The following is an 11829-nucleotide window of genomic DNA, read 5'->3' on the forward strand; positions in this document are numbered from 1 at the left end:
CCATTCAGGCCTCCTGCTGTCCCCGCACCGGGTTGGGAAAGAGAACGCAGAGTAGCCACTTCAATAGATGTGTTCGCGCTCCTAGCAAGAGTTAGGGAATGGCGGTGAGCAGGTGCAGGCTGGTGAGGGCCTCCATCCCCTGGCGCGCCCGGAGCTTCGCCAGCAGAGAGGGAACTCTGGGTCCGAGGAGAGGGATTTGGAGGCACAGGACTGTAGGATCTCCTCCGGGCCCTGGCACTCTGATGGCAGACTGTCTCCATAGCTCTTTCAGGGCTGTCCCTGTTGATATGCTATAGGCAAGGATGATTTTAGGTCTATCCAGATGCCTCGCCTGCTCCCCAACTTGGCGGCTGGCTTAGCAGCTCTGACAGCCGTGGCTGTCTTGCCTTGTTTGCACGAATACCTATGGCAGAATAGTAGGGTCGCTGGAGAAGCCCTTCCTCTGACAGCCGTTCTTTGACCCCACTAACTTTGAGCATCCTCACAGTGCACAGCATGGGTATCCTGAGTTGTGTTGCCTGCCCTGCTCACCCCTTTGCCACCCAACAGTCCTGCTGGATGTGCCTATCCTTTTATAGGGCTGGGAGGCAGTGCTCTTGCCATCCCGTATCCCGAAGATGAGGCTGTGCCGTCGTCTGGGCGAGCTTTATGGGGAGGGCCAACGGGCTCTTCCTGCCGTGGGCAGGGTTATTGGGAAGGCCGCCTACTCCACAGCTCCTCTGACCACTATCCTAGAACCTCTCCCCACCTCCAAGGCACTGACCTCAGACTGAAGTCTTTCCCGCTTACCCTCCATAACATCACCCACTATTGGGCTATTGAAAGCATTAATACTTGGGAGATAAGGTGCTAGCCTATAGGGATTCCTTATCTCAGCCCCATTTCTTTTGTGAAGCCCCGGGAAGGCAAACATCCTTCTCATCCCACCCTCTGGAGCCTGAGCCAGGTGTCCCCCAGGGCAGGGGAGCATGTGAGCCGTCCTGGGGCTAGAAGCCGGTTCTCCCACATTCCAGGGTGAGTGACTGGGTGGAGGGTGTGCCCGCCTCAGGCTCCTTGGGGGAGGCCCCCTGAAGGGCTGGGGAAAATCCTACCGCCAGAGCCCCAGGCTCTCCTGCCACCCCAGTGGAGGGGGCCCTGGACTCTAAGCCCCTCTCCTAGGGCGCAGCAGTTTCAGGGACAAAGAGAAGATTCCGGGAGATGGCCTTCTTAGTCATCTGGCTCTAGAGAGAAGGGGGCAGCTCTGGAGGGGGGGGGTCACCATGTGAGGAGCCATTTCGCCCACTGAGGCTAAGCTTGGCCACGAGCCACCCAGGGTTGTGGCATTAACAAAGGAGGTGCGGAAAGAGACACTCAGATCCTACATCTTCAATGCATAAAAAACTAGATCTGGAAGAGATCTTAGGGATTATTAAGTCCAAACAACCTTGTTTTTACCCATGGGAAACAAACAGAATCACGTAGCTGGGGAGTTACCTGAACACAGGTCTCCTGCCTCCTCACCCCCCATCCTCTGCTGCCAGTGCTAAGGGTCTCCAGTGGGCTCTGCATTCTTAGATGGGATCACAGACACAAAGGACTCACCGTGCCCACGGGGAGGGTGAGGGGCTGGCCGAGCCTCCGAGCCACTGAGCAAAGGACCCTGAAGCCAGGTCGCGCCTGCTATGGGGAGAGAGCACCAGCCACACCACGTAACCAGCTCCGTGTGGCCCGGGCAAGTCACAAAACCCCTCTGAGCTAAGATGCTCTCAGCTTTAAAATGGAGACAATCCTACATTCCTTAGTGTTTTTGTGAGTTTTAAGTGGAGACTACGTTACAAGTGCCTGGTAAATGGTAAATACTGAGCGTTCCATTTTCTCCGTGGAATGCTGGGACCCAGGGAGGCAGGCTTCTGGCCACTAGAGGGTAGCAGACAGGTACCGGTCAGCTGGGCCGAGGGCGGGGAGACTAGAAGGGAGACCTGACGGCGCGGGATCAACACGGCCACGCGGATTCCAGCACCTGCAGGGTCCGAGGGCTTCGGCTGGGGCTGAGGGAGAGCCAGACCTCTCCAGAAGTGACTGCGGCTTGCAGGGGGTCCGGGTGGGCAAAGTGTGTCAAGACTTTACCACCGAAGTAGATGCCAGCGAGCAGACTACTGGGGACACTGGGGACGCTGGGGCCCTGAGGCTAGGCTGGATGAGCCCATGAATAGTGCCTAGTGTCTGGAGAGCCTTCCAGCAGGAATCCTGGGCATTGTCGGAAAATGCCCTCGACCCCACTATCTGCTCTCCCTACGAGGCCCCCTTGCCCTCACATCTCTACCCATTTGGGGACTAGCAGTTCTCCTCCCCAGTTCTACCCCGTTCTCCTCCCCCTGCCAGCCCATCCCCGGCCTGGCCCCCCTGAGGAATTTCCTGTGCCAGTGGGTGGCCGCAAGTACAGATGCCCACCCCAGCGACTCTCCTGCCACCCGCCCAGGCCAGTGCCCTGTGCCCAACCCCAGAGGGTGCGGGATGACAGACTCTGACAATCATTAAACCAGCCGGGCCTGATTTCCCAGCACCGCCTGCCAGGATCCGGGCCAAGTGGCACAAAATATGCAAATCACCTGGGGCCAGAAGCCCAGTCTAAAAGGCCAGGAAATCCCCTCCGTCCAATGAGCCACCAGCTCAGGTTACCGCCGGGCGTACTATAAAGCCCTGGGCTCAGGGAGGAGCTCCCACACGCCTCTATTTAGGGCGGGTGGGGGAGCGCGGGCCAGACGCCTCAGAGCTACCTGGCGCAGCTTTTTGCCTCCTGGATTTCTCGCCTGCCTACTGTCCCTTAATCCTGCCTGCCTGCCACACCCACACTCCGCCAGTCAGGTAGGACCCCCCCACCTGTCATATTGCCCAGCCTGGGCCCTGGGAAACGGAGAGGGGTCGAGGGGATGTGTAGTTTCTATACCCACCCACTGCAGTTGCGCACTGTAGGGCCCCTGAGCAGGAGTGTCGGGCAGTGGGAGTGCCCTGAAGGTCGCAGAGGCACCGTCTCTGGGAGGGACAGAGTGGCCCTAACTCTGCCAGTCCCACCCAAGGGCCCAGGGGGGCTGAGGAGGGGGCCCATAGGAGGCCTAGTGGCCGCAGCAGGCTCTGAGATCTTGGAGCCCTCCATGAGGAGAGGGTGTTCAAAGAGATATTGACCTTCACCGCCCCCCCCTTGGGGCTCCTCCTGCCCCAGGCTTGGCTGGAACAGAAGAGCCAGAGGGTAAGGGGAGGACCCTGGCCCTCACCAGCCTTGGCCTCTCTCTCCCCAGGTAGCCTCATGGCTGCAACCTGTGAGATTAGCAACGTCTTTAGCAACTACTTCAGTACTATGTACAGCTCAGAAGAGCCCGCCCTGACTTCCGTCCCCCCTGCCGCCACCTTTGGGGCTGATGACCTGGTGCTGACCCTGAGTAACCCCCAGATGCCACTGGAGGGCACAGGTGGGTCTCAGCAGGTGGGATGGGGTGTTTGGGGGAGGGAGAGACATCCCTCTAAGAGTCTGTTAGATAAATGGGGAAGTCAGGCAGGGAGGAGGGTCCCCCCAGCAAATTCTAGCACTAGGGGCTGGGGTGACTTGTAAGAGGCTGAGGTATTGGGGTTGAGGGGCAGCGACCGACTAAGTGAGGTGCTGGGCGAAGGTGTGAATGCCACCCCCTGTCCCTCCTCCTGGGAGGGTCTCTGAGACGTGGGGGGGGGGGGGGGCGATGCACACAGAAGCCCAAATGGGCGCCAGAAATGGGCGGTGAGGGTCCGGGTGGCTCAAGCTGACCTGACGCTGTGCCCGGTCCCTTGTAGAGAAGGCCAGCTGGTCGGGGAAGCAGCCCCAGTTCTGGTCAAAGGCCCAGGTTCTGGACTGGATCAGCTACCAAGTGGAGAAGAACAAATACGACGCGAGTTCCATCGACTTCTCGCGGTGTGACATGGACGGGGCCACGCTCTGCAACTGTGCCCCCGAGGAGCTGCGCCTGGTCTTCGGGCCTCTGGGGGACCAACTCTATTCCCAGCTGTGGGACCTCAGTGAGTCCGGGCCGCTGGTGCCCCCCGGAGCCCAGGGCTGGAGGGGGAGGCCTCCCTCTCAGCTGGGGAGGCTGGCCTAGGGAACGGCCCACACCCCGAGCTGAGGCCAGCAGGGCTGTGGGAAGGACCTGCAGCCCCAGGCCAGTGGGCACAGACCGCGAAGGAAGCCCTGAGGGGAGAGGGGAGTGGGACGCCTGCCTGGGCTCTGACCCCTCCTCCCTTCCCAATCAGCTTCCAGCTTTCCTGACGAACTCAGCTGGATCATTGAGCTGCTGGAGAAGGACAGCATGGCCTTCCAGGAGACCCTGGGCCCCTTTGGTGAGAATTCATTTTCTCAATCGTCCCCCAGCTTGTCCTATCCCATCTCAGCCTCTCCCGGAAGCGCTAGAGCTGACCCTTGGTCGCCAGACTTCTGTCACCCCCAGCTAGGAAAACAGCAGCTCATTGGACCTCTAGGTGGCCTAGTGTCCCTGCCTGTTCCTCGGAACCCTGTCTGAACCCCTAACTCCTCTTCCCAGACCAGGAAAGCCCCTTCAGCCAAGAGATGCTGGAGGAGTGCCGGCAGGCCGGGCCCTACTTCCCTAGCAGCTACAGCCCAGGAGCCCCCTCCCCCGGCAGCTCTGATGTCTCCACCGCAGGTGAGCACCCTCGTCCGGGCCACAGCCTCCCCTTTCCCCCAAACGTCCCGCAGCCCTTGGTTCCTGCACTAGAGCCCAGGCTTTCTGCGAGGAACAGGAGCGGGCTGGGCAGCGACCCCCCCCAGAAGGTATGGACTCACTCTGCCTCCCCCCCCCAGGGACTGGTACTTCCCAGAGTCCCCACTCCTCAGACTCCGGTGCAAGTGACGTGGACCTGGATCCCAGTGACAGCAAGCTCTTCTCTAGGGGTGAGTGGGGATCCCAGTGGGCAGTGCCCTTGGGGCTGGTCCTTCCCCTCATCCCTGCTCGCCTGCAGGGTTTCCCTGCAGGAGCTGCCCCCTCAAGCCCCCCCCCCCTTCCTTCCCCTCCTGACCTCGCACCTCCCCTGTCTTAGACGGCTTTCCCGACTATAAGAAGGGGGATCCTAAGCACGGGAAGCGGAAACGGGGTCGGCCTCGAAAGCTGAGCAAAGAGTCTCGGGAGTGTCTGGAGGGCAAGAAGAGCAAGCATGGTGAGCTCCTGGGGTCCCCCCCTTTGCTCTGAGGCCTGGGGGATGGGGCGGGCGGCAGGTTCGCTGTGGCACCACTGGGGCTTCTTTCTCCCGTGTTCGCCAGCTATCCACCCCGCTCCTCCCTCCTGCCGTCCTGGCTGTGCACGGGGCCCGAGGCTGTGTGGCACTGGTCACCACCTCCTTGCAGAGCCTAGGTCAGTGGTCCTGGAGAGGAGGGGAAACTGAGGCCCCGGAAGAAGGCCCGTGGGACTAGAGCCCAGGTTCCCAGCCCACCCACTCCAGTTCTCTCTGCACTTGCTCTGTCCTGCCTGCTGGGACACCCTCGGTGGTGTGAGGGGGCAGCTGGTGGGTGCTGGGAGGGACCGCGGGGCCGCAGGGGGCTCAGGCAGAGGACCGTGCCCCTGCTGCAGGCCTCAGGCCCTGGTGTGCGCCAGCCGGCCGCTGGGAACCGCTGGGTGACGGCCCCGAGCTCCTTCTTGCCTCCGTTTCGTGCGGGCAGCCTCCCTCCCCCCACACGCTGCGCCTGGCTTGCTTCTTGTCTTCAGGGGGCTGTTTTTTCCAGGAAGCTGTCCCCTCGTCCCCCAGGCCGGGCCAGCTCCCTGGTCCTGTACTCGCCAAGCTCTCACCACCTGTTGGTGTGTTTGTGTTTTCACGGTGGCGCCCACCGAACCACGGGCCCCTTCAGGCGGTAGTGCGTCTCAGTCACTCTCAAATCCCAGCCAGACACAGGATCAGTATTTGAGCGCATAAGACATCTGTGCTGTGTGAGAGGCAGGCCCCGTCTGGTGGGGGAGGCGGGAGGGAGCAGCCGGGACACGGCCATCCGGGGGTGGCGTGCTGGGCCGGCCGGGGCCCGCCAGTCTCGGAGGAGAGGGGCTACCCTGGCCTCTGACCGAAGCCTCTGGCCTTGCAGCCCCCAGAGGCACCCACCTGTGGGAGTTTATCCGGGACATCCTCATCCACCCGGAACTCAATGAAGGCCTCATGAAGTGGGAGAACCGGCAAGAGGGTGTCTTCAAGTTCCTGCGGTCAGAGGCTGTGGCCCAGCTTTGGGGCCAAAAGAAGAAGAATAGCAGCATGACCTACGAGAAGCTGAGCAGAGCCATGAGGTGAGCAGGTGCCCGGGGTCCTGCGGATGCTGCTGGGGACAGCTTGTCCCCGCTCCCACGGCTCTCTCTGACCACCACCCTCCTGACAGGTTTGAGTCCTGTAGAGTGAGGATAATAGTGTCTGCCCACTTCTGGGATTAAAGGATGACATGGAGAAAGCAGTAGGTCGGCATAGCAGACACAGCGAACTCTCTCTGGCAATGTTTCTTTGCATTATCTGCAAGGCTTGTCCTGAGAAAAGTTCTTAGTGGTGAAAAGAGCTTGAGCCAAGGCCTCCACCAAGACCTGGCTTTTCCCCTATTGAATCAATTAGATTGCTTGTCTGGACCTCAGTCTCCCCCTGAACAATCACTAAGGTCCCTTCCAGCCCTAAAATCACGTGGTTTCATGATAAGCTGGAACCCAGTGGGCCAGGCCCCACGAGGATATCGGGGGCGGGGGGGGGGAAGGGCATCAGCAGTCCGGGCTGCTCCCTACCCGGGCCCGTCTGACCACCCTTGTCCGCACCCAGGTACTACTACAAACGGGAGATCCTGGAGCGAGTGGATGGCCGGCGGCTGGTCTACAAGTTCGGCAAGAACTCCAGCGGCTGGAAGGAGGAAGAGGTTGCCGGGAGTCGAAACTGAGGGTCCGAACAGGACCCAGGACCAAACGCATGGACTGGAGGCCTGCAGCCCCTCCTGGGAGGACCACCAGGCCCCCACCATTCGGGCAGGCTGGGGCCGTGCTGTGGAGAGAAGCTGAGGTTCGGGTTCCTTGTTCAGCCGCCATCCTGGGATCTGGGGCTTGCGGCCTCTCCTCTCTGCCCTCCTCTTGGAATTACGAGCCCTGGGGTTTGAGGTGACCGGTCGGCGGACCACAGCGGCAGCATCGTTCCTCTTACCTGGTGCCTCCCAGACCCAACCCCGACAGCAGCTGCAGACAATGCCTTCCGCCTCCAGATGCCTGGGCTGAGCCAAGGAGGCCAGGAAAAAGCAGCAGGGGTGCTGCGAGAGAGGGGGCAAGACGGGGTCCTCCTGCCCCCTGCTTTCCGGACCGGCCTCCACCTCAGTGCTTGGACCCCGCAGGCAGGGGTCAGAGCACTCCCTAATTTATGTGCTATAAATACGTCAGATGTACATAGAGATCTATTTTTTCTAAGACATTCCCCTCCCCGCTCCTCTCCCTCCACGTGTTCGAGGTCAGACTGACTGTTCTAGGCCTTCTGCTGGGCCAGTGAGGGGCGGGGAGATGCCGGGACCCTCAGATGGGGGCTCCTGGCTCCTTTCTCCTGTGAATGGAAGCAGAGACCTCCAATAAAGTGTCTTCTGCACTTTTTCTAACCTTTGTCTTAGCTACCTGCATACTGAAATTTGGGCCTCTGGATTGGATGAGGCCGTGGGGTTGGAGGAGGGGCGGGGCAGGAGCTTTACCGGGCTGGGGGTGACGGCAGAGGCAGGCCTGCAGGGTAGGGACAGGTGTCCGAGAGCAGGAGGGCTCGGTTTACAGACAAGCTGCCCCGGGGGGGCTGGAGGGCAAGCAAAGGAAACAAGGTGAGACTTAAGAAAGCTTCCCAGGCTCCGTGCAAACAAGGGCATGAGCTTGGCCAGCCAGACACTGGGCCAGCCCGGCTGCCGCGACACATTTGCGCGGTGACCTTGGCCAAGTCAGCCCTCTGGGCCTGCTTCCTTGCTGAAAGGCTGGGGTTTGGATCCGACGCTCTCTAAGAAGTCTAGAATTACGTATCGAGCCTTATGGGATAGACGCTTCAGATTCCAGCCGTGTTGGCCCCAAACAGAGAAAACAAAATGGAGATGAATACTTGATAAGAAAGAAGGGGGGAAGGAATAAACATTTGCCAGCCTCGTGTACGCAAGGCACTGTGTCAGACAGCCCCTCAGCCCACCTGATCCTCTCCCAAAAAGAGAGAGGGAGATTTATCCCTCCCATTTTACAGATGCAGAAAGTGAGGTTCAATAGGGCCAGCGACTCAGCCAAGGCCTCCAGGGCAGCACCTTGGTGCTCAGTAGCTTTTACCCTGGGGGTGTCCCCAGGGTTAGGGCTCTTCTGACTTAATCCTCAGTACATTCCAGAACTATGTTGCTGTGTCTCCACAGTGATAATGCAGCCAGGTTCTAGGAGAGGATTTTACTAAGAGGAGGTGTACGTATGGTTCCTCATGAAGAATATCTTCCAGTGGAAAGCTCCTTAAGTTTGAGGCTTCAAATTCCATAGAGCACATTAAAAAGGCATTTTGTAAGTTTAAAATGCTGTTTAGTTGTCTTGGAAATACCAGATTATTTACTGAAGGCTGTGGGTAAGGAAGGGAGCTTAGAAAACCAGACGTGTGGAAGTGGGCCTTGCTCTGGAGAAATAAGGAATAGTAAAAAGGAAAGTGAGGAAGTTGGTTGGAGAGGCTAGTGGGGTCATGAAGGAAGCTAGAATCTTCTGGAGCCATTTTGGACAAAGTATTCCTGTGACTGCACAAGCAGGTTAGTCGAAGTGAGTAGAGGGAAGGGTTAGCCTCAAACAGCCCTGGTCTCTGTGCGGGTCAGGCCACCTCTGGGCTGGGGAGCCTTTGGCAACTTAGCCTAAGAATGACCTCATGTCTTAGAAATGAAGAGGTGCTAGGCACCACTGGTTTTTCGGCCCATGTTATCTTGGGGGGTCTTCATACCCTAAAGAGAGGTGACCCTTGTCGCCAGAGTTGCCTAGCCAGGAGTGCACGATGAACCTTAGGAACTCGGAGCACACTGCCCTGCTCCCCAGTGTCTTCAGTTCTAAGACGGAGCCACTGGCCTTGGGTGCCCACCTGACGGTCTGAGTGGGGGAGGGGAGCTGGGACCCTGGGGCTGAGCCCCTTTGTCCTCTGCCGCAGGGCTGGGAGGCGGCTCTGGGCCCAGCACTACACTCTGACCTTTGTCCCGCCATTTTCCATTTATGAGGTGCTTTCCTCATCCCATTATCTCATTTCATCCAACACCATAGCCCTTTGAGGAGACTGGGCGTCCCCAGGTCCCTGATGAGGCTAGTGGCTGGTCCAAGGTCACCCCCGCCAGGTGAGCGGGGGGCCAGATCCGAGGGCTCCTGCCCCTGCAGGAGCCCGGGCGGCAGTACCCCCATGCTGCAGCTCTGGGAGGGGAACCCGGGAGGGCGCCTGGGCAGCCCTGGCGCTGGGGAGGCAGGGAGGGCTCCTCTGGCCCCGGCGAGCGACATGTTTCTTACTCAAGTTGTCTTTCGCCCCAACACTGCTCTCCACCCTCTTCCCCCTCAGGACGCTGCAGAGCCCCACACAGAGCCCAAGGCTGGCCTTTCTCGGTCCCCCCAGCTCTCACCAGCTCTGGAGCCCCTGAGCCGACCCCCCAGAGATGGGCCCTGCCTCCGCCCAGGGCTGTGCGGCTCCCTGGGTGGGGCTGGGCTGTTTAGGTTGTGCCCCCTGGCTGCCGGTCACCTCTTATCTGCTTCTGTGGGAGCGGGTGGGTGTGCTGCGGGGCAGGTCGGAGGGAGGTCACCTCTCCCGTGTTTGGGTGTGCCTGAGGGGCGGGCTTTGGCCCCGGGCCTCCCCAGAGAGCGCCCGGATTCTGCCCCCCCAACACCAGTTCTGGGGAAGTCTAACTTGCCCTGCCCCCCCCCGGGTGAAGTGGGTAAGGCTGTAGTTTCCTGAAGGGTTTATTTCAGTCCGCGCTTGCCCTCCGGTTCTCCCTCTGCCCGCGGGCTGTGAGGGCCTCCTGGCAGGGCCGCCGCGCACCCATCTCAGCACCTTGCACAGCACCTGGCACACGCAACGTGCTCAATAAATATTTGTTAAACCGCCCGGTGACTCTCCCTGCCTCTCCCTGCCCCGGCCACCACCTCCCCCTCTGCACACACTGTCACAGACTCGCACCCACACTCACAGATCCCACACAGGTGCCCACACACGCTCATGCACACCTGCACACCCCCGCCCCGCACACATCCTCACACACTCCGCGGTCTTGCACGGCCACACCGCTCCCATACGTGCGCGCACACACGTCCCACTGACACATCAGTCACACGCTCCCTCACACGTCACACACACTCACACATCACAGTCACACTCACACTCTCCCACACATATCACACACACTCATATATTAGTCACACTCACACGTCAGTCCACTCACACTGCCACACATATCACACACTCACACATCACAGTCACACTCACACTGTCACATGTCAGTCACACTCACACACACAGCCTCAACCTCCCCCCAGTGGATGAAACCCCAGGCTCGCCCCGCCTGAGCCCTGTGGTTACATTGCTCATCTCTTCCCTCAGGTACAACTGAGCCCCCCCTTTTCTTTAGAGAGGGAGAGAGGGAGAGGGGGAGAGAGAGCTCGCAGGGGAGGAGGAGAGAGAATCTTAAGCAGGCCCTACACCCAGTGCCGAGCATAACTTGGGGCTCAATCTCATGACCTGAGCTGAAATCAAGAGTCAGATGCTTAACCGACTGAGCCACCCAGATGCCCCAACTGACCCCCTTTCTGATTCATTTCCTGCCATCCCTTCTGCCCTCTCCCCCCACCAGGTGGGCTCAGACCTTCCCTCCAGTTGGGACCAGTTGCATAATTTGCAGGGCCCAGTGCAAAATGAAAACTTGGGCCCTTGTTGGGGCGCTGGGTGGCTCAGTCGGTGAAGCGTCTGCCTTCGGCTCAGGTCATGATCCCGGGGTCCTAGAGTGGAGCCCCGCATCGGGCTCCTTGCTCAACAGGGAGTCTGCTTGCCCCTCCCTCTCCCCATGCGTGTGCACGGGAGTTCTTTCTCTCTCACGTAAATAAATAAAATCTTAAAAAAAAAAAAAAAAGAAATCAGAAGATCTGGCAGACCTGAGCCAGCTCGCGCACTGGACCACTAGATGCAGAAGCAAGATCATGCTGTCCCCTATATATTCTCAAGTTCACCCCTCTGGCCACCACAAAAAAATCTATGTAGCCCCAGAGGCAGGAAGTCTTCAACCCCTGGTTGAAAATATCTATGCCTAGCCCCCTACCTACTGCTCCCAGACTAGGAGCTCATTCTGTACCCCCTCTACTTGGCAAAATGATGGTTTGTTGAGGATATCAGTAAGTAAATGCATGAGCGGGGGGCGGGGAGGTGTGGGGAGTAGTCATGCTCACAAGTATGGAAACCCGGGGCACCTGGGTGGCTCAGTCGGTTAAGCATCTGACTCTTGATTTCGGCTCAGGTCAAGATCTCAGAGTCGTGGGCTCCGCACTCGGCATGGAGTCTGCTTGAGATTCTCTCTCTCCTTCTGCCGCTGCCCCTCCCCCCACCCTCTCATGCTCTCTATCTCTCAAAATAAATAAAATCTTTATTTATTTATTTATTAAAGATTTTATTTACTTATTTGGCAGAGAGAGACAGAGGGGGAACACAAGCAAGGGGAGTGGGAGAGGGAGAAGCAGGCTCCCCGCTGAGCAGGGAGCCCGATGCGGGGCTCGATCCCAGGATCCCGGGATCATGACCTGAGCTGAAGGCAGATACTTAACGACTTAGCCACCCAGGCACCCCTAAATAAAATCTTTAAAAACAAAAACTAGT

The 11829-nt window shown here is 59.2% G+C and overlaps 1 protein-coding gene across 1 annotated transcript; it reads left to right on the plus strand.

Moving 5' to 3' along the window:
* Positions 1 to 1531: 1531 nt before the first annotated feature.
* ELF3 (E74 like ETS transcription factor 3) lies at positions 1532 to 7603 on the plus strand. Its single transcript, XM_036086631.2, has 9 exons — positions 1532 to 2844; positions 3276 to 3446; positions 3802 to 4023; positions 4255 to 4341; positions 4542 to 4661; positions 4820 to 4909; positions 5056 to 5172; positions 6086 to 6281; positions 6793 to 7603. Exons 2-9 carry the CDS (start codon positions 3284 to 3286, stop codon positions 6905 to 6907), a joined length of 1110 nt encoding a protein of 369 aa, XP_035942524.1. The 5' UTR covers positions 1532 to 2844; positions 3276 to 3283; the 3' UTR covers positions 6908 to 7603.
* The last annotated feature ends 4226 nt before the right edge of the window (positions 7604 to 11829 follow it).

This window comes from Halichoerus grypus, chromosome 7 (assembly GCF_964656455.1).
Source record: "Halichoerus grypus chromosome 7, mHalGry1.hap1.1, whole genome shotgun sequence".
Taxonomy (NCBI): Eukaryota; Metazoa; Chordata; class Mammalia; order Carnivora; family Phocidae; genus Halichoerus; species Halichoerus grypus.

What these genes read in the sequence shown, in the direction of transcription:
- ELF3 (XM_036086631.2), top strand. Translation starts at nt 3,284, where the DNA reads ATGGCTGCAACCTGTGAGATTAGCAACGTCTTTAGCAACTACTTCAGT. An exon ending in GGGCAAGAAGAGCAAGCATG is followed by an intron (nt 5,173 to 6,085) that starts GTGAGCTCCTGG and finishes CTGGCCTTGCAG; the next exon opens with CCCCCAGAGGCACCCACCTG. An exon ending in AAGCTGAGCAGAGCCATGAG is followed by an intron (nt 6,282 to 6,792) that starts GTGAGCAGGTGC and finishes GTCCGCACCCAG; the next exon opens with GTACTACTACAAACGGGAGA.